The sequence below is a fragment of the Phoenix dactylifera genome, chromosome 7 (genome assembly GCF_051530095.1).
Source record: "Phoenix dactylifera cultivar Ajwa chromosome 7, Ajwa_hap1_PhDact_Kaust_v1.1, whole genome shotgun sequence".
Classification (NCBI taxonomy): Eukaryota; Viridiplantae; Streptophyta; class Magnoliopsida; order Arecales; family Arecaceae; genus Phoenix; species Phoenix dactylifera.
Window position 1 is genome coordinate 5,031,606 of NC_143196.1, and position 26,461 is coordinate 5,058,066.

The window sequence follows — 26,461 nt, forward strand, 5'->3', positions numbered from 1 at the left end:
TTGAGGGTGCAAGAAAGCAGCCTTTGCATGGAAAGCTGACCAAATTCTGCCTTTATAATTCCATATTGTGGTGCAAGATTTGTAGGGACTTCAAGGACACGGAGACCAAGGAGAGGATTAGAAGAATCTATCAGAAAGCAGATAAGGAGAACAAGATAGGTTCAACATGAGAATTATAGTAATCCCCTAGTGAGAGTAATGAGGTGGATTCTTAAGCTTTGAAGTACAAAGGCTAGAAGACACGGTGCTAAACTAAAAGACTCAACTTTCTCGAGGCGGAATTCTCTTGCTGGTTCCCTGCACCCAGTTCTCTTCCAAGAAGACATCACAACAAACAAGAATGTGAGCTTGAAAGTAGGGAGTGCGAGCATGTGCTCAAGATACCCACACAACCTCATATAAGGGGTTCACAGACAATTAGTTAACAAGCCACACAAACTTAGGCCACACTTTTAAGGTGAATGCATTATACCGAAATGATGAGGAGGCCAAAGGGATAAAGACAATTTGCTTTGGATGTCGAGCTCTTCTGAAAGGGGAGGCTCCTTTAAGACTATATTTCTACTATTCTCTGGTTCATGCATGTTGGTCCAGTGTGGCTGCCCAATCATTGCCATGGGTGTTATTCTCTCCTGTATGTCAGGGAGGATTGAGATGCATGTATGGTGGGGTAATGGAAGCGAGGAACATGCTGTTTGACAGAATTTTGAACAGAAATTTAAGTCAAAGTGGGAAAGAAATGTGCGAAACTATTAGATATTATTTTGTTGCTTGCAAAGCTATACTACTAACAACTATAATCTTGGTTGTGTTGCTTTCAATCTATTTGCCTAAGGGTGAGTTTAGATTTCTCTCTATGGACTCCACAACATTCACCTATAGAGTGGGAGATAATCTAATTGTCAGTTTGCTTTGCTGGGTAATAGAGAATTAGAGGACTCTTCATAGCTAGGTACTAGATATTCATTCTATTTAGTCGATCGAAAAATAGATACGTGACGCATGAGTAGAGCACCAGATTTGCATAGAAAAGTTTACTGGAATATGTTATCAGATACCTATCTTTTTTTTTTTGGTTACTTTCTGTTAAAAGAGAGAGAAAAAAAAAGTTCTAGGTAGGATTCTCTAATCTGATGGTCATAAAAGATCCTTGGGTTTAATTTTTAGGCAGTTTAATTTATATGCCTTGAATTTTTAACACTGTGCATCTTGGACTTCCTGGGTAGGTTTTTTTTTTTTTTTTCCACCAGTTGCTTGAAAGTTAGCTTAGCTAGACTTAGCATGTCTTCCAATCTTTAGCACAAATGGACATCCAGCCACCCCTTCATGGTAATTAAGATCATTGCTAACTTTCTTAACATTTAAATTTAATATCATCCTCTCAGGCAACCTAATGGTCAAAAAGCAGAAGATAATGATGACAACATCAACAACAATTTTAGCATAATAGCTTAGTATTTCGTATTCATTGTTTTCATTCTTAGACACTAATGAGAGATTTTTTGTGTCATGTTAATTTCTTTCATTCTTTTTCTCTTTTGATATGATCATGTTCCTTTTTATTGATCTTCTCTATTATCGAATGGCAAGGTCTTCTATTGTGGAACAGTACTCTCAAGCAACTAGGAGAGAGATGGAGCCAAAAAATGCTTCAGAATTTAAAAGAAATTTAATTTAAAAGGTTTGCTAACACCATCTTGTTCCTTCAAAATATTTAAAGAACTAAAATCAAAAATTTAATCCAGTCTTTTACTCTGGGTATCTCATGCTAATAAGAATATTATATATTATCAGAGTTCCAATATTTATAGTAGGAAGAGGCCCAGAATCATGAGATCACAACCATTCATGCTCCTCAACACATCTAGAACAATTCCTGATTTTAGTAATAAAATCTTTTGAACTCCATTCCATGCAAAAACTTGGAGTTTACTCACCTATTGCAGAAATTCTAGCGATTGATGATTTCTTCCACTTGCATTACAAGTGTCTAATGCACTATATAAGTATTCATTCTCTTTCTTTTCATTTCCATGGTGACAAATAATTTTACAACTGATAAATGGTTTGGATTGACCTTATCAATTGGATAACTGGTATAGGTCATGTACCTATAAAATGACTTTTATGTAACTATGTTATGAATATATGATAGTCATAAGATATTATTTTGTACTTTTAGCCATTAGGATTAACAAAATAGAGAATGTAAGATTAATAATAATAAAAAGATCTCTGTGGATATTTATTTTTCTTCCTTTATTGAAAATAAATACCTTGTTGTTTATCAAGAAAGCCTCCCATGTATCCAAATTAAGTTGGCAATGCTTCAATATGGCTAGTGCTCAAGATCATGTCATGATGAATACTTTCTACCAATACGAACATACATATGACGGACACACATAAATACATGAGTTATTCTATTATTATATATAGGATGGTAAGTGTCATTATATTCTCTTGCATTAGAAGTGCAAACCTGTATATATCTAGGAAATCAAGCATAATCATTCTATCAATTTTATGTGCTTTTTTATTTTAAAAGACAAGCACCAAAATTTCAATCAGTTTTTCATACACTCTTCTTCTTAGAAAAAGAAAAGATGTATATTCGTACACTAGAGCTGTTTTTGCAAAATTCCTCGAGTGTAGGCCGGCCATGCTTTGGATCGACTATATCACTAGATTGTTCCAAATTTAGCTCAGTGGAAACCAGCTCACTAGTTGCAAGTTGTAGCCTTCTCAAATCCAGATTCTATTGAAAAGAACAAAGAGGACTCTAGCTCTTCTAAACATTATGGGCATATTTAGTTGGGAGAGTTGGGCTCTGAAATTAGAACATGGGATTCAGTAACTCTTATTCTAGCCGGTTGGTTAAGAGAGTCCCATTTTCATTCTGATTCTAGAAGGAATGGAAATATCTCGATCCCCAGAAATCCAATTCCAACTACCTACTATTCAAATCCCATTCTTACTATAATTCTGATTCCTTTCCAATCCATTTCAAGAACTAAATGTACCCTATATCTATTCGTGTCAAAATGAAAGTATGAAACAAGGGAAGGAACAACCTTCCCAATTTTGAGACACCTAAATATATAAGGTACTATCTTGTTTGTCACCTGGAATAAACCTGAATTAAATCCTGTCATTTATTCAACTGTATTCCACCAAACGTGAGGTCGAAGGAGACCTTCTACATCAGGCATTCAGCTGGGCTTGAGCTTGACCAATTAATGAAAGCCCCAGCAAACTTTATTCTAGTTTGGCTCAAGTGCGAGACCTAAGACTTCCATAAACCAGCTTGTAATATTCAAGTTCCAATGGTGGTAATTGCCACACCCCAGATTCGAAGCATGATATGGCCATGCTACCAAGGAGTACAACTCACAGTAACACGAAGTCAAACATTTCATTTAACTTCCAAATTCATCTCAAACGAAATAGAATAAATAAAAGTTCAATTTCATTATTAATTAAATGCAATCAATAGTGGTTTAGAGCATCTACATCAAACATAAATACCAACTCATAATTCTCAATATTTAAAAGATTACTAAGCTATAAATTTATAAGCAACTAAAGAATTAAAATTCTACTATATAATTCGCTAAACTTGTTAGTACGAACTCTAAGTCTAGAACATTCTTCGTCTTTACTGGCCCAGTTTGTCTAAAGAAAAAAATAAAAATAGAAATATATGAGCGACATAGCCTAATAAAAAAATCTTACTCTACCTTTTAAGATTAGGCATAAGTTTTTGCATGCCAATGCATCATTTAAAGAAAATAACAGATTATAAAATAGAAAATTTTATAGTACAATATATTAAAATAAGTCATAAAGCCAATCATGCATGCATAAATTATGCATCTTCCATAAACATAGTTCCAAAATTATACTACAAATAAATTTGTAAATTATTTTTCATATCACTTAATCCTATCATGGATCAAAACATTGCTCATAGATATTCGTACTATGGTCATTTTATACCCGTGACAGGGTCGAATTGACTGCATGTCATAGTTAGCCAACTATGGCGAGGTCGTATGCCAACTATTATACCTACTAGCGGGGCTGTATGCCAACTATTATACCCACTGATGGGGTTGTTTACCAACTATTATACCCACTAGTGGGACCATTTACCAACTATTGTATCCGTTGGTGAGGGCCATACATAACTATCTGAGAACATTTCATATACTTATATCTTTTTCTTAAAACATACACATAAATAGATAAAAAACACTAATGGCATATTCAGATTCATATTTCATAATAAAGCTATTTTATTTAAATATTCATGAAACTATTTTTCATAATAAAGCATAATTTTTATAACACATATGATAATCTATAATTTTAAGCAAAATATGATATTTCCACCAGCAAATTTTATGCAGAAAAAATATCATAATTTAAAAAATAATAAGGAGTGCAAGACTTACTTACTTATTTTGTCTTAGACTGTCAAACTTCGCTAAGCAACTCCGCTAGACCTATTTAAAATATTAACCGTAAAATTAATTTCTAACTAATGACTTTAATAAAATAATACGAGAAAACTTGGCTAGGGTGTATGGTAGTTTTGCATGGGTCAAGTCTAGACAATTTGCTTAATGAATCACTCAATCAGGGTCAAGATTAATTAACATGGTTTATGAATGAAGGTTTTAGGGACATTCTACTGAAGTGATCGATCCAATTGGCGGTCCGAGCACCAAGGTAGTTCTAGACCTCTTTCCAAGGATCAACTCGAGTTCGTATATCAGATTGATAGAACTCGATACTGGGTTCCATAGATCTTCTTGAGAGAAAGTAGAGAGAGGAGGGAGAAAGAGAGAGAAAATAGAGAAGTGGGAAGAGTCCTTCTTCTCGTCTCTCTTCTTTCTTTTCCCTCATCGGTAACAAGTGGCAGCAGCTGTGGCCCAATTGCCCATCCAATGGCAGCCTCGGGCTGCTGCAAGCCCGGCCAAACCCGAGGCCGGTGGTGGCTAATCACGGTGAAAGAATATCGAAACAGGGGTACTCTATTTTGGATGAAGCTCCGACGATTGTCAGCTTAAATCCAAGAGAACGATGGCCCAAAACAATAGGAAAGAAAGAGGAGAAGATAAATAACTCATACCTCAGTCAGGCGAGGCTTTTCGGCGACTCATTCCAGTGGAAATTGGAGGAAGAATCTTGAGAAGGAAGCTTGAAATTGCAAGAAATCTAGCCCTATTCTTTGATGGATCTCAAAGGAGTATGAGAGATCTTAAATAGGCTACAATCTCAATTTTTTTGGTGTTTGGATCGCCCTAAAACCCTAGGTTTTGGTGCGAACGCGATCGGATGAGGGAGGAAGGAGACTCCCAGCCAGAATCTTCCTCCCCTTTCTCTCACGTGCAGTGCATGTGAGTTGGGCGGGCCTCTTAGGGCCGGCCCACAAGCCCAAATCATGTGCGGGCCGGTCAATGGGACGGGCCCTCACAATAATCTAATTGAGTGACTGCATTCATGTTACCCCATAGCCCTTTTGGTTTTATTGGCAGACCATGGTCTTGTGATGAACCATGGATTGGTTCTTAAGTAGGTCTGAAAATGGAAGCCGTTAACTTGTCACCACATTTGGTTGAGCCAGGTTTTATATGGTTTCAAAGACCCATGGCTGTGTTTGGGTTTAACATGACCTTTTTTGAAAATTTGGTTAGGTCTTGGTCTTTTTCTGCCACTTTGGACTTGGTCCAATATGTCGAGTAATCAGGTCTAGTGTGTCCAATATTAGATGACCCAATACAGTCTAGTTTGATCCAATTCAACCCTAGAATTCATGACATTGAAATATTTATTTCCTTTATCACTTGTTCTCTTACAAAATATATGTTTATAAGTTAGATATCAAGGCTAGTTATTTTGAGATAAAAGACTCAATTATCCACCTGTTATCTATGCCATTACTATTTACTAGTTTTCCTACTGAATGTTAAAAAATAGTGTACTTGTATTTATCTTGAATTGAACCCAAATTTTTTAGCAGATCCAATCGGGTCCTAAATGCGTTGGTTTGGGTATGGTTCATGATTGAATGAGCTATAGGTTTCCATACATCTGACTTGGTCAGTAAATACATTAGTCCTGGTCTAAAAGTATGACTCAAAAATGAACTAAATCAGGTTTGGGTCATTGTTGTCGTGATCCAGATTCGGCCCAGTGGAAGGCCTAGAACCAAGTTTTGTTGCGGTGCCTGATTCGATGATGATTTAGTGGAACATGGGTAGGGGTTGTATCTTTCATGTGAAAGAATGATTCACCTTTCTTCGCACAAATCCACTGGTGGATCGCACAAACATCACTTCACATTTGTGTAGGCTGATGAATGAGAGAGTTTGGAGTGCTTTGCGAGCTATGTGGAGCGTGATCCGATGGACAATGTTGCGAAAGAAGATCAATCATACATTCACACGCAACCCGAACCTGTGGAACATTATGGTGGCCCATGGACCATCATGAAAGCCCCATGGGAAATATCCTACCCCAAAGATAATTTGTATCAATAGCTGGAAAATTGGTTAATCTAGTTGCGAATAACGTATAAACCATAGAAGTCTGGATATATATATATATATATATATATATATATATATATATATATATATATATATATATATAAAGCATAAATCTGATAGTTTTAGCAAACAATTGACCCAGTTTAAATATTAAGTTGTACTCTTGGACGGTTGGACCTTCCTAGTTCTTGTAACAGACTAAGTTCGGTAAGCTTTTAAGTTGACCAGCCCACCAACAAGCTTAACTTTGGAGTTTTATTTTATCTAGGAATGATATTCTGCTCATGTAGGAATGAAATCAAATTGGATATAGATCGGATACTAGCATATCAACATCTATATTTATTTTGTGTGATAAATACAAATACAGATACGGATGTTAATCATATGCAAAAATTTATATCCATATTTATTTTAAACGGATACGGATATAAATCGTATACTGAAAATATAGATATAAATACGGATATAAATTGAATAATTAAACTTTATGACGACAGAATCAAAAATACTAAGTGGATGATAAATTAAGTTAATAGCATGTTAATATAGTCATTTATTTTTTTAAAAGAAGTTCGTGAGCATCATATAAAATTAAATAGGGTTATAAATGGAATCAAATATTCGGATACAGATCGATAGTTATCTATCCATATTCATATATATTTTTCTTTGACAAATATAGATATGGATACGGATATTAGTTAGATGTTTAAATTTCTATCTATATCTCGATAAATTTGGTTACAATAACGGATATAGATGGATATTATCTGATCCATTTTCACCCTTATGATCGTCGCTTCTTGCATTTGCACCCTAAAAGGTATCTTAAGAGAATTAGTCATGTACTTGTGATGACTTTGAGAATGTCACTTTCACATAAAATAATCTTTGATTTGGTATTCTATTTTGACAAAGTAAATATTGCTTTAGATATTTGAAATCTTTAAGTCAATTTAATATCTACGGCAATTTCTATAACCATGTTATCATCTCATTGATGATTATAATTGATAAGGAGCTATGATATAACAGCAGATCATGTATAACGACCATAAGGAATGTAAATAATGCAGTGGTCCGTTGCGGCTGTGCGCTAAAATAGATAAGAACTCGTAAAAAAATACTATAGGCATATTTAGTTGGAGGTAGTTGTGCTCTAAAATGAGAATAGAAATGAGTGACTCTCATTCTAACTCTTTAATTAGGAAAAGTTTCATTTCTATTCCGACTCTTAGAAAATAGGAGTACTTTAATTCTCCAAAATCGAATCTCAAACTTTTTTTTTTTTTTTCAGTATTCAAATTTTATTTCAATTTCAGTCAAAAAAGAAATGCTTTGTGAACTAAGGTCATTCTAATTCATTCCAGAAAGGAAGCGGAAATAATGGGTCTTGTATGCCATCTAATGTTAAAAGAATTTGTAGCATTGGGAAATTGAGAACCCAGGTCTGAGATTGCACCACCCTGCCGTGGAAAACCCTCACTCCCATGCAAGCTTTCGTCGAGGGAAGAAATTGTGGACGGCTCCTCACAAGTCTCTCAGCAAGGATGGGGAGAATATTTGATAACTGAGAGCGGGTCGTTCATTCCCAATGCCAAGAGTATTATTTATAGGGGGAGGGAATGGGCATTGCACCCTTGAGCTGTTACATGACGTCTTCTTTTGCTTCCATTCCGTGCAGCTCCATGTTCAAGGCTTGGATGACTTAAAAAGGGCAATGGGGCCTAAAGACATTTAATAATGATACTTCTTTGTATGCTTTAAACACTGCATAACTCTATCTCATTTTTGGCCATCTTCCAGGTGTTTGTCCTCCATTTGGTTGTCATTTTTGTGCTGGGAATAGTCAATAGTCTTGGGTTTTAGTCTTTTCGAATAGTGATTGGGACTTCGAATGATGGGGATAAGCCGCAGGGGGTTGGCAACCAAATTGTTATCCTATAGTGTAGGTCCCATATGGTTTGCCACGTAAGATGTCTCCAATCAATTGTATTACTATCTTCTCTGTAAATATATGGAATTTATCACATAAGATAATAATATTTGAGTTCCTATTGGCCAAATTTATTCCTAATGTGGTCTCCCTGGCAGAAGGCCGTTCCCTTAGACCCAAATGTTTGGTGAAAAAAAATTTCTTTATTACTTTTAAATTAAATTAGTGGAGCTGCTACTTCTGCGCTTAAGAAAAAAAACTAATTTGAGCTTTAAAGAGCACCTAGCATTCTCTCCTTCAGCTTATGCTAGCCATGATATCATATGATACTTTTTTGTTTTTTTTTTAAGAACTATGCATTTTGCACCCAAAAGAAAAGGCTCTACACATGAAAATATTTGTGCTTGGCATTTTGAGCTTGACCTGCACTTATTATAAAAAAAATTGTTTCTTCCGAAGTAAACTTGGATGTCGGCTGGATGGTGACAGAAAAGATGGTGCAGGTTTTGTGATCAGAAGCTCGGACTATGGTGGCAGCTGGTGGGCACCAGATTTTTAATATTTCTATTCCTAGGGCAGAGCTGAGAGCAACTTGGGCTGGTTTGTGCTAAGCTCGGCGCGTACTGTGGGCCAACACAGTCCTGCTTGAAAATAACTCGGCTACGGTAATTGGCTGGATTCAGAAGTGCACCGGCGGCATGAGTGGCTGCCATCTACTGCTCCGGAACATTTCGGGCATGATAGCTTGGGATGTCGCTTTCCGAGCCAAGCGTGTCTATAGGGAGGCCAATAGAGATGCGGATTGGGTAGCCTCATTTGTGGCAAATTACTCTGAGGAAGTTCTCTAAATTGGTGAGAGGGAGCTGTCTATAGCGCTCCAAGACTCGTTACTTTTTTTTTTTTTTAGATGTATTCATATTAGACTTATATGAGTCATCCGTTGTAGTCAAAAAAAAAAAAAATCTTTTCATGCGTTTTTTATAGTATACAAATTGAGTTGATTATAAAAATGACGAGTTTTCTTTCTTTTTGATCTAGACAGAATTACCTAAGGTTAATACTAGGAAATGTTATCGAAACAAAGACAAATATTCTAGAACTTATAGTAAATAGAAAGATACCCGAAGAACATTGTATGGTTGAATGGTGTCCAGCTAACAAAGGGAGGTAATTGAGTGCCTAACAAATAAGGGTTAGAATCTTTAAATTTTCATCATCAGTTTATGTAGACAAACCAAACTACCTCTAAAACCAAGTAATCTGTCAAGATCGAAAGTTTAATTTTTTTTCCAAGAAATCAAGTTGATTCTATGATTTAAGATTCTTTTGCACATTAAAAAGCACAACATCTATTATTAGAATATTTGTTCCTATATAAGATAAGCATTGCTCTCTTTCACTATATAGTATTGGATGCATCTTCGTCATGCATCTAACTCATGAACTAAAGCAATTTCTTAGAACTGACCATAACAATAAATTAAAGATTACCTTGGGTTTCTTCTCTGTTGGTTTTCGATGTGTAATGGAGGAAGGAAAAGTTTTCCCCAAATTTATTAAAACAAGAAAGATTTCCATGTATAGAGGGGTAGAAATTATAAGAAGATACAAGTAAAAGATATGCTGCAGCGCAAGGCAGCAAATGGTTGAAAGCTAGTAGCAAAGTTTCAGATCCTTTCTTAGTCTTCAAAGAGCACAGCTTTCTCCGCAGCTGGAACTAGAGCAATTTTGCCTGAACCAACGTGACTAGGGAAATTGCCAACCTTGAATTCCTCTCCTTCCAGATTTGCCAACCTTCCAAATTACCTTAAGTTTCAAGTTTTCTTTGCTCACCAAGTAACCAAATGTAATGTTTATATCGCTCTGTTTCTTTTCTTATTCTCCTAGCATGCAAGCGCAAGCATGATTGATGAGGTGAAGGGTTCGGGTTATATCTTTTGCATGAAAAAATGATTCACCTTCTTTCATGACGTCAAATGTTGGATTGTGCAATGGCCACATAAGATCTATGTAGACGGATGAAAGAAAAGTTCAGAGTGCTTTGAGATCTATTTGAGATGCGATCCAATAGTTGACGTCGTAAAAAAGATCAATCATCATCTCGCACCAAAGATACAACCCAAACTCTATGGGCTCGTTTGGTTCGCAGGAAGCATTTTTCCTTCTAGAAATATGATTCCTGGAAAATATATTTCTAAAAAGAGAATGCCTAGGAAAGTACTTTTGGCATGTTTGATTGACCATGAAAAAGTGACAAATTTTCAAAGTGTTTATGTTTGGTTGACCATCCACTTTTCTGGAAAAGTTATGTATAATTTCTATTATGTTCTTAATAAAAATTAGGTCTTTAATGCTTCTTTATTGCTTCTTTAATACTGAAGGATCTTTTTGGAAAAAAATAAAAATGGAGTGATTCCCGCCTCATGAGAAAATAACTTTCTCATGTTTCTCATGGAAAAGACTTTCCCATGAAATGTGGGAATCATATTTTCATGGGAATGCAACTTTTCCGTCTCTCTCTTTTGAAAATTCCAACCAAACAAGAGGCATCTCATCACTTTTCCGTTGACCACACTTTCCTCTCTTCTTTTCCCGCGAACCAAACGAGCCCTGTGGTGGAACCACAATATATCCAATCCAGTCCTTTTATACAATGAGTTTGAGTCTTACTTTATGACCTAGCCTTGATATTTTAAAATAAATCTAACCCAATCAGCTCTAGATAGCTCCAAATCCTAACTCATCTACACCCGTGATTGACATTATACCAGAGTCTAAATTTGTGACCCAAACCAATTTCATAAATGTATTATCTTTAGTGAAGGCTAGGTCTGGCAGGCCAAGAGTCTATATGACCCACTTAAAACCTTCCAAAAGGGAGCATTCACAAGTTGCAAGCTTTATTATATCATGACTGTCTTCTGATGATGTCCCAATCTCTTAAGAAGTTCATATATTTCCTACCGTTCTGGCTCTGAAGTGGTCCAGTGACTCCAGTCTAGGAAAAGAAAGAGCAAAGCTAAATTGAGAGGCGCGTATGGCCCGAGTCATTACTCCAAGCTTCGCAGCTTTTGTCTGCGAGCCCCTCCGAGCTTTGGCTCGACTTCCACCGCCCCTCGCATTGAATTCACTTGGCTTCCTCTCACACCGACCCCTCTTTTCCTCTCTCTCTCTCTCTCCATTTCTATAAGAAATACCCAAAGGAGAGAGCAGGAGGAAATGGAAGCCAACTATCACGGATTTCCCGCTGGATCTTCGAATTTTCTGTCCGTGGTGACGGAAGGAAACCTCTTCCTATCTCTCTTCTTTTCTTCTTACCCTTTGTTCCCTGTTTTCCTCTGTTCAACTCTCTGTATGGGCTCTTCCGTTATTTACGAGTCTGGAATGATCGTTCTTGGTGAAATCTAGAGAGTAAAGATCGAATCTTTTGGGTTGGGAAGTGAAGGATCTGAGGAAAAGATGAGAACTTTGGGATTTTGGATTCTGTTTCTTGCCGCCGGAGCGGCTCTGTCTTTGAGCAGAAGTGGCGGCAATGTTGGAGGTATTTTCTTCTTGCCTTTGATTTGTGTTTGAGTTGTTAAAAGAGTCATCTTTTGCATTTCTGGTGTTTGATATTATGGTTCTTCCTGTTGGCTTTAGACAAGCCTAAGTGCCATAGAAGTGGAAAGAAAAGAAATGGATTATTTTGCTTTTTCTCTCTATTAGCATGTCGTTGAGATGTTGCATCATTCGGATTATGTTAGCTCGTGGCCTCAGTGTTTGTGTCACTCGTATGGTGCCTTTTGAACACCTAAGATAAGTTGGGATTCATTTAGTTATAGACTGTTGGAAGTGAACTTAGTGATACATGAATGATTAGTTTTGTGGCACTGCAAGATCCTATTATGCTTTCATTTCCATGAACTATTATCAGAGAAATATTTTCATTTGAGGTGCAATGCTAGACTTATTGACTATGCTCTTTGGTTGTTAAGGATTGGTTAGTTCTTTTGCTCTGACATGTTTCGACTGTGTAATTTTCTACACAAACTTCGACATGGAAAGCTTCGCTTATTAATTCGAGGTTTACTAATAGCTATTAATTCATGCAACCAGCTCTCCTCCCCAACCCACTTGGGCCGGCTCGATCTTGTTTTATGCACATGCAGACCATTTTACGATATGGAAAGCTCTATCTTGGTTGGCTTTCTAACCTTTCTTTAACATATGGATTTCGAACATTACTTTCTGGTTTTACAATGTGGTAACATACTGATGTTATTGCATTTTTTACCACCGGTGGTAGGTTTGTAATTTCAAGGTGGTGATCATAGTGAACTCATGGAACAAACTGCATCCTAAAGTCTTCACCTTTTGAACAGTTAGAAGGTTAATTTTTTTTAATGCGGGAGATTTATGGTCGTGTAGAACTTAAACCTATGGAGTATGATGAATATGGATTAATTCTTGATTGGACTAAAATTTATGAGGAAATGAATTCAATTTTGTTTTAAAGAAAAGTGAAACTCATGTTCATACTTGGTAAAAGAAGGTCCAATAGAATAAAGAGCTTCATCAAAAACAAAATTAAAATAAAATCCATTCATGGGTCTCTGTTAAGGAGAATCATGAACATAACTTTCAAATTATTATCGATTTTTTGGGTCAAGCTGTTTCTTAGATTCCAAGGCTCCTGGCCTGGAATTTTTTGAAATAATTTGACAGACTTCACTATTATGGCTATGTTTGGTTGCTGAGAAGGTGAGGGAAAGATAAAATTAGTTAGAGGGGAATCTTCTTTTCCATTATTTAGCAATGAGATGAAAGAAAATCGGAGAGAAAAACAAGGAAAAAATAAAGGACCAAAGTCTTGTCTAAGAGTCTAAAGTTTTCTTGATGAAGCTGCTGTGGTCAACTTCAACTAATGGTTTTGTAGCAACACTTGTCATTAACTTGTAGATGGGAAATATAGCTTTCGCTGAATTGTTTAATTTATTTTATGAAAATATGTCCAACTTAATGCAATTTGGATTCATTTCAATATTAACTGCCAATAACAACCAAATTGATAGATCTTAGGATACACAGGTACTAAAAATTCAATCTTTTGATTGAGTCCATGCAGGGCCGGCTCGGGCCTTAGGCGACTTAGGCGGTCGCCTAAGGCCCCCGACCCACGGAAGGCCCCCATCCCACGGTCCCCACTGCATAGTTTTTCTTTTTTTATTTAATCTGTAGCCTTCTGCCTTTTCCATCCGTCTCCAATAGCTAGAGTCGTAGCTGGGCGCTGGCCTGGGCAGTGGGCCATCAGGAAGAAAGGGATTTGGTTGGCTTGATACGCGCCTGAAGCCACTCTCATCTTTCATCCCTTCTCTTTTTTGGTTTTGGTTTTGGTTTTCCTTCCCTCACATTACTCCTGACCCAGCCGGGCCATCAGGAAGAAAGGGGGATTGGAAATGGACTTCTTGGAGGGTGGAGATTCTTTTAATTTTCTCCTCTCGGTTTCTTCTTCCCTCTTCCCTCCTGGGTGGTACAGAGAGAAAAGGAGGGAGGGGGTTCAATGGCTGCTGTGTGATGTTGCAGTCGCTGCTTGGGTACTCACTTGAAGGGGAGATGGTGGGATAGGACTTTTATTAATTAGATGGAGTGAATTTCCCATAATGCCCCTACTTTCTTTTATAGGAGGCCCCTTTCTGGACAAATTCTTTTTTTTACCTTGGCCATTAAGTGCCATGGGATGACCTTTTTCTATTCTGCTCTTGACGGGGTAAACAGTATTGTCAAGCATTATCTCAGTTATTTAATCAGTTTCATGCCCTTCTTTTAGGATAATTATTTTTCTGTGCTCCCATTGAAGAATTATATTAAATTAAAAAGATTTTTTGTCTGTTTTTGTTAGATTCATGCATCTTCGTTGAAATAGTGTACTTAATAGCTATCTATTTTCATATCATTTTTTAAGTATTTTATATTTATTAAAAAATTTATAAAAAAAAGGCCCCATTTATTGGATTCGCCTTAGGCCCCCAAATGTATTGGGCCGCCTCTGTGTCCATGCATATTAAAATACTGATGCACGTAAAATGCAACTGGGATACATGCTGCAAAGCTATTTTAAGTATCATATATATAATCTTTAAAGAGGGTGCCAGATACTTCTTGATATGCTTGGGGATGACTGGAAATTTTTTCTTTTTTTTCTTTCTTTGGCTAACCTTTTAATGATAGAGATGACAGATAATTAGAGTTTGTGGATATTGCTGTTATTGTGTGGAGTGTAGGCCATTTTATTATGATACTTATTATGCTTTATGGTTGTAATATACATATACATCCATACATATATATATGTGTGTGTGTGTGTGTGTGTGTATTATGATTACTCATTTCTTGTTGTGTAACCCACCTGTATCTTACCCTATATTTTCAAGATTTTTTGTAGATGATAACTACTGATTATAAATCACGTCGATGGATTCTCCATTACCAATGCTCCTTTTAAGATTAGGGTAGACTAGTGGAGCATAAGAGCAAATATTCCTCCACACTGGAGAGCCACTAGAGTGGTAAACTGGGAAAGGCATGAAGGACCACGACCCATATTTCACCCTCATCATAAATTTACTTCAATATACAACATATATGGTGCCCCAGTTGTCATGGATCAATATACTGAATGTGTATTTATATTTAAATGCAGATACAGCCTGTACAAGCCGTGGAGTTGAAATTTCTGTGCCTGTTAAAGGTGTAATGGCAATCTTCCATCTCTTTATTTTTATTTTTTTTTGAAAGCCTTTAAACTAAATAATCTTTAGGCAGGTATTTACTGTAGACATCCTGTCATTCGGTCATTGCATGTATTTGGAGTAAGGAAAATTCAGATGTGTCATAATTTGCTTCATTGTACAACATATATAGTATCCAATTATCATAGATCAGTATACTGATTGTCCATTTATAAGTAAATGCAGATTCAGCCTATACAAGCCATGGAATTGAAACTGCTCTGCCTATTGAAGGTGTAACGGCAATGATTACGAACAGGAAATTGAAGGTATGTTCAGTACAAGCCTCGAAAATTAAGCCTTGGCATATAACTTATTTACATAGAGTCAGGGAAATAAATTAAGCCTTGGCATATAACTTATTTATGTAGAGTCAGGATTGCCCTTTCAATACAAAGCTGAACCTAGCTCATGCTAGCCCAGTGAACTAGATAACATTTTTTGTTTGTTGCCTTGTTAATAGGAAATGGGCTGTCATTGGAAATATCATTTCCAGTTCAAATATATCCTTTGAGCTGGCATAGTCATCGTGCACTCCTAGATGATTTTGGCAGATGCCTATACTGATTTGAGTCATTTCTTGTGGGTGATTTCATGAACATGCTTGTTACCTGACGCTCCATTAGAGTTGCATAGTATTTTTAACAGGGTCTTGTCTCAATATGACCAACATTTATGTGCAAGGTACTAACAAGAAATCAAGCTTCTTTTTCAGGAAAGAAGCTATAGCATCAATACCGCCAAGAGCACAATAGACTTTGGGAGAATAAACCTGGAGGACTACCCCCGCTTTGACCCTGTTCCAAGTTCAAGGGCAGCCATAACAGCTGGGCCAATTGAGCATGGAACTCCTCTCATGCCATATGTGCCACGACCGACGCCCCCTAACCATCCCAAGAATCAGTCTCCTTGATCAAACCTCTGTTTCAACCATTACTCATCATGCTATATCTGTATTATCAACCTGACATTACCATTTTGGTGCTGTAATAATGCTCATGACAAACCAAAAATCCTATAATTGTATGACTTTATGCCGGTACACTATGAAGTATGAACTAATCTTGTGTGTATCTAAATTTTAAAGAATTATCTCTGTTGAATGTAATTTTTAGCAGGATACATGCAACAAATCTACCATATTGTAATTGATGTACGACGCACAACCGAGTACTTGGTAATGGAGGCCGTGTGCTGCAAGTTTTTCCCCTGTCACTCCTGGTAAAGATAGCTGCCTTATTCTCTTATTTCAATGCTTGCTTAACTAGATCCTGTTCTCTAGTTTTTTGTCATCCATCCTATATAGCTGTCGAGGTGCAGATGTAAACACGCTGTTTTATTTTCTTTTTTATGAATGACTTTACATGGCACTCTAGCCTTGGTTTTAGGTGGTGATGACTATTGAGTTGAGAACAAGTTATTTTATTGCTTGGTGTCATACTTGATTCTCAATTAATATACTTGCTAGTCAAGAATGTATCGAAATCTGAAAGAAAAATTCCTGCAGTATTAATTGCAAAGGTTGATTCTTAATTGATGTGGACACGATGTATTTGTTCTCAGCCTTGTAAAGTGGATTAGGGCTATATTTTAAGCAGGATCTTGAAGGGTCTCTTAATTTAGTCATGCGAACATGGAAACTATAAAATTAATCTATATTTATGGTGTCAGAAAGGCAATTTGTGTCTTTATTTCTTTTTTCTTTGTTTTGGGATTGGATTAAGGTCCTCTCACATGTGGAGAGTATTGAGACAAGGCCAGTCGGCATCAATTTCATTAATTTAAATTAATCTTTTTTCAAGCATTGGAAGCTTGAAGGAAATTTGTATAACATAATAATCAGTGTTATTGCATTATTCAAATAAAAAGATTTCTTTCAACTTTATTAATGATCTCGATAATTTTCTTATATCTCTTGCCCTCTTTTGCTACTGCCATGCTAGGTTGCTTGCTATTTCTTAATTTCTCTAGCTGAAGTCAGTTATTCTGAAGTTAGATTAATGATGGAGGTTGGAACCTTTAATTCCTTGAAATTTGAATGCTTCTTTTTTCTCTGATGGAATTGAAATTTGAATGCTTCCCTGCAGAAATGGTTGATTGGGTTCCCAGCTACCTTGACCAAGAAGGGGAGCAGTGACAGAACATGCTGGTGGGAAAGCTAAGATAATTTAATGTTGCTAGTGTTTCAACCAAGATGAGGAGGATTTGGAAGGTGGAAGCCCATCCTAGGGTCCAGGCTTTCTTATGGAAGGAGTCCCAACATAGGGTGTGTTCCATCTCCTCATGCCGAGAGGTTTAGTCCAGGCCCCTTGTCCCAGGTATGCTCAACAAGCACATCAACCAATGCTTTACTCCAGGCGGACTGCAAAGTGGTCAGCCTTTGTCACCCATTGATCAGGTTGTCATCTAATTCTATGGTGAGACAACCTGCAGGGTAAACTGAGTTCAGGATCTGACCACCTGAAAACTGGAATTTTTTACCTAGCTTGGTCAGTTTTAGAAAGCTCGCAACCTGGAGCATGGTAACAATATTCTCTGAATTATTGAAAAATCCTGAATTATCCTCCGTAAACAAATCAATCCAAAACTACTCAATTATTCTCAAATTATATATAAATTTTATGATTAATTGACGAGTTATGACCTATATAATAAATCTCTTTGTCTTACAAACTAATGATACCATATATTGTTGTCGACAACGATGTATCTTTTTGTTATCATTACTTAATCTTGTATCTCCTAGACTTATTTTTAAGTAAATAAGTATTTAAAATATTTCAAAAAGTTACCTCTTGTAGTTTTACTATTTTATTCGGAACTTTGATGAATCTATCAGAATTATTCAAACTCCTAAAGCTTACCTCTAGCTGAATTGTTTTTGAATGCTGAATATGTTACTATAATCTAGAGTTATTTCAAGAGTATCATCCTCAGCCGCACTCAGGTGGTGAGGTCTGCTAGTGTTTTTGCTGAGGACCAGAGATCCACCATGAATCCTTTCCTCCCCTCTATTTAATCTTTGTATTGGCTTCTGGAAAACTACTCCCTTTGAGTTCACATACCACTCCACCTTGCTTTTTGGCTTCCCCCTCAATCTGTGCTTCTTTTGTGATGAGGACTCTGTTCCTCTTAAGAAAGGAATGGAGGTTTGAACCTGACCATGAGAAAGAGAGGACTCCTAGGTCTTACTTAGCCTAAGTTATGTAATATTTTGTAAATATCTTAATGTGGTGGCAATCTTCTAGTTTATGGTGCTTATCACATGATTTACCACTGTCAGGTACCAACTTAGTACTAAAAAAAAATAAAAAATGAACTAAGATAAATGTTGAAATAATATAATTCATGAAAGGAAGAAAATTGCCATGGATATTGATTGCATATACATCATGAATATTTTTGTCCTTGATTTGCTAACTTAACCAACCTTCTCTCTAGCATGCATAGGTAGCCTGACATTTTCTAGGATAGACATGCATGCTATAAAAAAATAAAATAAAATATACAATATAGATAGAGGAGAAAAGAGAAGCAAGGCAATTACTTATCCACAGGTGCATGGTAGAAAATTGCCACTGTGGATAAGACTTTGAACCTAATTGATGGCCACCATGGATAACCTTTACCACTTGATCACCATCATAATTTCTTTCATAGCAAGGTAGACTCGTCACTGATTTTGATTTATTTCTCCATCATAGTCCATCTTAAGAATTCACAAGCACGTAAAGATGCCTCAAGGACAGGAGCTTTTTAAGTCTGCTCCATTTTCCTATCAACTAAAGAGTGGGTTCCCTAGCTCATCATCCCTCATTAATGTTAAGGTTCCTTATCAAATAATAAAGTGTGTAGCAAAGGTCTTTCAGAAGAAGAAGCCAAGACAAAATCATTCTCCCTGGCTTAATATCACTTTCAACGCTGGCTGCTTGCATAGCAAACATTCATAGTGGACCATGACATGATGAGTGCTATATCTAACTCCCCAATGTGGACCACGACAGAAGTTTAGCTAAAGAATTGAACCTTAATTGGTGGTAAAGAACTCAGTCCACAACTCAAGCTTTGAACAAATTATCAAAACTTTTATGTTGAGTTTCTTTTGCGCACCCAGTTTCTGAAGATTTGTTAAAAAAAAATTATGTTTCATAATACCAAAAATCATCAAGCAAACTACTGCCTGTCAACCATAATATAGAGTTTTTTGCTATAGGGACAAACTTCGATATTCTGTTTTTCTATCACTTTGTGGAGATTATATTCATAGACATCTTTTTTTAAGCATAACAATCAGGAAATATATCTACATACATCTATCAAGAAGAAGAAGAGGAAGTTATATCATGAAACTATCGTAAAAGTATATCTGAAATTCTAACACAATACACGACCAACAAGGCCGAATCCTCTGCAGTTTGAAAATTTTATGTGATGTACCTGGAAACATGATGATTGTGATGTGAAAAAGGTGGTGAATCATGTGATTGCCCTTCCGCTGCCAGACTGCCTTTCCTTCCCTTTTCTTGCTTTTGTTTGTTGTTGTCCTCTTATCAAAGTCTCAAAGTTCTGAGTCTCTCCCATTTGGTGCGTTCGATCAAACATCCCTTGGGCTTTTCGATCGGTTTCCAGGTCATGACATGACATTTGTTTCCTAGTTGTTTTAGGTGTGGCCAAGTGGATCATATTGTAGGTTTTGATGCATAAAAATACCCACAGAAGCCATCAATATTCTTCTTTTGATGCATCCAGCATACCAATAAATCCATTAAATTCTTTTTTAGCCAATAAATCAGGTCTCTCTCTCTCTCTCTCTCTCTCTCTCTCTCTCTCTCTCTCTCTCTCTCTCTCTCTCTCTATATATATATATATATATATATATATATATATATATATATATTGTTAGCTTCAAAAGTTGGACAATCGTATTATATTCTTGTATAATGATGTCTTAGATTGCAAAACATGGTCCCCAACTTTATAGAGCTACCAGGAGTCCCAAAGGATGAGGCACAAAAGGGAAATGAGTTCTGGAGCTATTCTGGAGTGATTGGTAAGTTTAATCACTGAGTGCAACCTTGATAGCATCTTTCATGTTGCTACCCAGTTTCAATATGGGGGAAACAAGGACTAAATCAGATCTGAAATTTCATATTAATGTTGTTAGAAGGAACTTTTGCATCATATTTATTTATGTTACTCAAATATGTGACAATTAATGTAGAACAATCATTTAATTTTTTTATCATACAATGATAGGACCCCTAGAAATATGATATTTAAACAAATGAAATATAAGAAAATATTATTTAGTGCATCATCGAATGATTTCGGTGCCAGAAATTGATCATCCAAGTATTTCCCTGATAAGATGGCATACTATTATGATAACCATGTCCACCTAGCTAGTTAATCAAACAAATCCAATTTTAAAACATCAAACTTATCCCCTGAAAACTTCGTGGGTACTTAAGATAGAGATCAATGGAGACATGAAGGAGGAACTCATTTAGCATCAACAAAAGTAAGATGCTAGCAAGCATGGTATGCGATATTATATCGAATCAGGCGGTATAGGGTGTATCGTACTGGTTCAGTACTGGGTTATGATATAGAGGGCATACCGGCATTTAGTACACAAAATTAGCTTCTGTATCGATTTTTATGCCGGACGTAATGATATAGTGGCATTGGTAAGGGCCGGTACCAAGATAAGCTCTACAAGGTTTTGAAACAGCCCACTATGGAGTTTTTATGCTATATAGGAGCAGCAATTTGGTATCCTTTTGTAAAAGGAGGAGGTAGGAAAAGTAGATGGCCTGTGCCCATCTGTAAAATGATAGTAGGACAGGTGTGAGACCACAAAGGCAAAAGGTAGAATGTTTCAAATGGAGAGCAAAACCTCCTTGAAAGCAAAGAGGGGGAGATAAAAAAACAGTGAGCGGTGTGTATGTGAGTGCGTGAGATGACGAGGGGCATTTCACAAAACTTAGCCTGCAAATAATAGCGACCTTAGGCTGATGTGTTTTTGGTCTCGGAGTCTTCGGCTCTCCAGCATCCAAGGCCACAACAAGAACAAGAAAAGCTAATTTAGAGATACAAGAACTTCTTGGGTGGCTAGTTTCTCCACTGAGGTATTTAATCATACCTGTGATCTTTTAATTTCTTCCGATGGTTATTGCCGCATAGGTCTATCAAGTTAATTTTTCATATTCTTCCTTTCTTTTTCTCCTTAAGTGGTTTTCGATGGAAAATGCACCAAAAGCATTCTATGTGGTGAATTGCCATGAATCAAGGAAATTTAAGTAGAATGATCTAGAGGTGCATTTTAATGAATGGTAGCAAGCGTTAGGGTTCTTATTAGATGTAAGAGAGGCATGAAATACCAAGACACAATGCTTGTTGGTAGGTAATGCCAGGCTCAATATCTCGTAAATGCAGCAGCAGAAGAAGATGGATACATAGGAATCATTAGAAACAAACAACAAATTGTTAAGCAAGTCTGGCAAGTCTGGAAATTATATTCTACCTCACAATAATTTCATTAGAAAACTTCTACTTCTCGAACATATATATTTGTGATTCCCATTGGACAATGGTGCTTTGCTACTAAAATGAGTGAAAATAAATCATCTGAGATCTTTGGTATTCTTTTAGCTTGCGCATCATCTTCTATCATTTGAGGTAGCCACTATACAAAACTACCAAAATCTTAGCCTTTTCACTTCGTTTTACCAGGCTCTTATCACTAAGATTAATGCCAGTATGGTTGGTCACAACAGATGGAACCTCACACAATTCATACTTTGTTTCCTCTTCCTAAGGATGCTTGTTTATTTAACACCTTGTTTTGCTCTTTATCAGGAACGATAAAAAGTTCCATTGCTTCTCCATGAACGACCTTTCCTAGAGCATCTATATCCCGCAAGATTGATAACAAACAGTGCTATCACTTCTCTATGTAATTGCACCCTCCTTTGCTTTCTTGGAAGGGAGAAACCTTCCAATAGTGTAGTCAATAGAACAAGGGGTAAGAAGTCCAATTACTCTACAGTAGCTGTAGAAGGTGAGCTATTCCACCATTGTTCAAACATCTCACTCGAAAGAATCATTGTACCAATGTGGCACTATTCTATTGGCCCCTTTAAGGATGGACAACCATAGTTGTTGGGCTGGCCAGATAAGCAATAGAAAAGCCAGTACTAGCTTAATTCAGAATTCTCACTCAGGACAGTCGCTCAAATAGCTTGGTGTTTCATTGGTCCTTTATGAACTCTTAAATATGCTAGCGGCTAACCATAAGAGAAACGGATGGTCCCCAAATAAGTGTAGGTGAGGGAGAGAAGAGAGTGGCAGGGCCATCCTTGGGTAAGGGGGTTAGCACCCTTTAGTTCCGTTCTTCAAGGTTAGGTGTCCCTGGTGTACTGATGACACATATAGAGGTTAAACTTTTTCACTTGCGTTAAAGGCAAAGGCATAAGTTTTGGGTCCTCAACATTTGGTGATGGTGTGGGATACTACTGTTAAGGTTTGCACTTTGAATCCGGGAGGATCACTAGATCTGTTACGAACCACTTTTGCTACTCCTAGATAGCATTTGAGAGCAAGATCTATCATTTCCAAGATTGATTTGTACATCAAACATTTTGGAAGATATAGCTTTTATATGTGGTATCTACCTTGCAATGCATTTTTTAAAATTGTATAGTTTTATAACGTGACGACCTATTGACAGACTCATCAGACTCTGCATGGCTTTATTTCGAGACCACTTAAGCCTTTAAAATGCATGATCAAATCAAATTTGGTTGTTTTTGAAAATTTTGATTTGGCTTTATCTTTCAATTCAGAAGCAAGTAGGTAATGCAATAGGATATAATTAAAATTGATGGAGATCTATTTTTAGAAAGATTTTAGCTTGTCTATTGGTGAAAATAGAAATTTGATGAATCTCACTAGTATAACTAGATGCACAAAGTAATAGCTTTAGTTATTTTTAATAAAAATAAATCACTTAGAACCTATTCTCAAAAATTTCTAATACTTTTAATGTTTTATTCTAAGATAATTAAGTCGAACGGGTTGACAAAACTTTTTTTTTGCTCTCGATTTCGATCGCTCTTCAAATGAAGATATATGCCCATGACATGAGCAAAAGCTGGTTTAGCTATAGCTTGGTGTTGCATACTATGTTACAAAGGATCATATAAGCTACTTAATCCACATTATGAAGCATGAGCTCTTGTCCTGCCATCATCTTTGGGGAGCATAAAGGAAGGCATGTCATAAATCTAGTAGAAAGAACAAATATTTTTTCCCCATTCTGTCCACATTTCTAGTTGTGATTTCACTCTCCATGTACGTCGCTCCAAACTCCCAACATAATCAGACAACCCGGATCCGCAAAACCGGTCGGTTTGACCTTCATCCGTGTGCGTAGCGGCAAAGGCTGTGTCTCCTTCGTCCTACGACGTGACGTAACCAACCATCTATATTTTATGGCAAGTCTTCGCTCGTCCCCATGCGCCCTTACAAAATAGGGCATTAGTTCTCTATGATGTGGGCAAGAATATGACATCCAACAACCATTTTATTGTTGTTTGGTGATGTTTCCTGTGTTATTATGTACATGGCAACCTTATTCTAACAAGAAATGATATAGTTTAAGAAAGATCATTGTAATCGTACACCAACCATTATACCACTATCTGGAGCTAGCCTCATTTATGTTAAACATACACATAGGGGTGCAAATAGGTCAGACCGGATTGGGTCATGAGTAACCTCGATCCAATTCAGTTTTTTGTTGGAGTCCTAATTTTGAACCCAGATCTGACGGGTTTGCCGTTACAATTTTTGACCCAATAAATCATTCGGATCAGGTTGGGTTCATATGCAATCCGGACCCAACCTAAAAAATTTGGATCTAGATCGGGTCCGAGTCAGATCTAGGTCGGATCCGACTCAAATTATTTTTTTATTTTTTTTATGATAGAAAAAAATTTTCCATCGAATCATTCGGGATAAAAACATCCTGGAGAAAGATTGATTGGTGTAGTATTGTAGGTTTCTTGTACAGAAATAATAATAATAATAATAATAATAATAATAATAAAGGTTTTCATTGGAGTTGGATGTAACCCACAACAGGTTTTGAGAGGTGCATTAATAGATAATGTAAGATGCAGTGAGCCACCTAAAATAAATCATTTGGTTTAACATGCATTTCATCCTGCGCCAATGAAGCTCTTCATTTCCCCTACATCATCACACCTAAACTTCAAAGACATAGTTCAAAAACATGTTTGCCCTTGCTGGTTAGTGAAAATAATAGTGAGTTTTTTTCAGAATGAAAACATTGAGTTTTCTTCACTATAAGAACATTCATCATCTTTTTATGTGCACCACAAGTAGTACATAATTATAGCTTGGTTGCTATATTCTCTACAAAACTTATCAAGTATATATAAAGATATCACTAATGATTTATTTTAAAGAAAATAAGAATGTTAAGCTTACGAAATCTCTAATTTCGTTGGCCTTCTAAAAGAAAGAAGCCAAGCCATATCCTTGATTCTCCCCTTTGTATCTTAAGGACACACCCACCATTGATCTTTTTGCATCACCAATCAGCCCATTTCTTTCACTTCCTTCTTTTCTTGTTTTAATGTAAATTATATTTTTTCCTATTTTAGTTTGAATATAGTTTTTTTTAAGATTAAGAGAAGCCTACTGAGGGTTGTTTCCAATCGGCATTAATCCCTTGCATGATAAGAAAGTGATACCATTCGCGGTCGTCACGGTCTACTTTTATTATTTAAAAAATGTTAGGCTTTTGACAAGCTCATTCACATGCTGTATCAAATATTAAAAAGTTACAGAAGCAATATCATAGATATTGCCGACCAATTAAGGCAAGATCCAAACCTAATGATGAGTATTAGGTAGGACATCGTCATAAAATTATGAAATTTTAGCTACAGTACCATATGGTTTAGATCGAAATTTCAACCTAAATCCCTCGACAGACACCCAGATCCGACCCAATAAGATAGCTCTAACCTAATTCCTTAGGATGATCAATTGATGAAACAACTCCGGCTTTGAGTTGAGCTCAAAGTTTTAGTGATTGAGCTCGAGCCTTGACTCCATAAAAAAATAAGTCCAACTCGACCATTGCATGGTGTTTGCGTGGACCGGAGACTTGTCCACTACTGCATGAAGCTAGAATGGCTCGACGCATCTCCCATCTTCTGACAAGATCCCGTGAGGGGATCAGGAAGTCGGCAGGGATGCATGGCTTCACGGGCTCGTCCAAAATAGGCTTTGGGGTGGCACGTAGCGATCTGGAAGCTAGAACAGCAGTGCAAAATAATATTTTTTTAAACAAAAAAAATGTATATAAAAACTGGTTTAATGTCATATCATTCTTGGCTTGCAAATGGATGCATTCGCGAGCTGTCTGAAATCTTGGAGGTGGCGTACTGCCATTTGTGCTCGACTGGATCGAAGTACACTGGTGGTGTTTGGTCCAGTTACTGATGGGATTCTTCTGGGGGAGATGACTGTGGTGTTTTGGGAACCCCTCTGGCTGTCCCTAATTGGTGGGTCCCCGGTTCTTGCTGTTGATTTTTAAAACCTTAACTAAGGAGGGAAATGAATGCAGTAGTTTTAGTATTGGCACACTTGAATTCATTTTCGACATTGTAGAGATCAGTACGTATTTGCTTGTTTTGTTGTGATTGAAATGCATTATTGATCCAACTTTATCGCCTTGGGCTTGAGTTTCTTGGTTTAAGTTATTAGTTGGCATAGAAATGAGATTTTGTTTAGGTTTTGAGTTCAAATCACGCACACCAAAAAAAAAAAGAAGGAAGAGTTGGAAGGAGAGAGAGAAAGGATGACAATGCTATGTAGGCAAATTTTGGCATGTTATATTTATTTTTTTTTTTTAATTTTTATATGTTTACACCATATCCAAACTAATGAGTGCGATTTTTAGATCGACTAATAACAAGTCTTGGAAAATCACCCAATAGAAATTGAGTAGGAGCAGATCTTTGAAAAGCGAGTAGGCCGGTTAAGTGCTTTTAGAAGGGTATTAACCTTCAATCAAATACCAAGACGCAAATCAAGAATTCAGTCGGCCGGCTGAAGTACTTGACCAATAGGCCAAAGTTATACTCAGGTAGCAGACTAAG

The 26,461-nt window shown here is 36.7% G+C and overlaps 2 protein-coding genes across 11 annotated transcripts in view; both read left to right on the top strand.

The window, feature by feature from the left end:
* The first annotated feature begins 11,430 nt into the window (after positions 1-11,430).
* LOC103705283 (Glycosyl hydrolase family 35 protein) lies at positions 11,431-26,132 on the top strand. 7 transcript variants are annotated; one of them, XM_008788941.6, is made up of 5 exons: positions 11,431-12,037; positions 15,176-15,223; positions 15,450-15,532; positions 15,979-16,484; positions 17,351-26,132. In XM_008788941.6, the coding sequence occupies exons 1-4, from the start codon at positions 11,956-11,958 to the stop codon at positions 16,174-16,176; spliced, it is 411 nt and encodes a 136-aa protein (XP_008787163.1). In that variant the 5' UTR covers positions 11,431-11,955; the 3' UTR covers positions 16,177-16,484; positions 17,351-26,132. The 7 variants fall into 7 exon arrangements, with proteins under 7 accessions (XP_008787163.1, XP_088557194.1, XP_088557196.1 ...); XM_088701068.2 differs by having other exon boundaries at positions 11,432-12,037; positions 16,379-16,484; positions 17,351-18,513; XM_088701070.2 differs by having other exon boundaries at positions 11,432-12,037; positions 16,382-16,484; positions 17,351-18,513.
* The window catches only part of LOC103705334 (QWRF motif-containing protein 2-like), a 30,130-nt gene continuing 24,925 nt past the window's right edge, over positions 21,257-26,461 (top strand). For 2 of the 4 annotated variants that reach the window (XM_088701064.2, XM_039127467.3), the window contains exon 1: positions 21,257-21,394. The gene's annotated coding sequence lies outside the window, so the exon portion shown is untranslated. The remainder of the gene's footprint in view (positions 21,395-26,461) is intronic. The other 2 variants (XM_088701065.2, XM_088701066.2) reach the window with 1 other exon arrangement.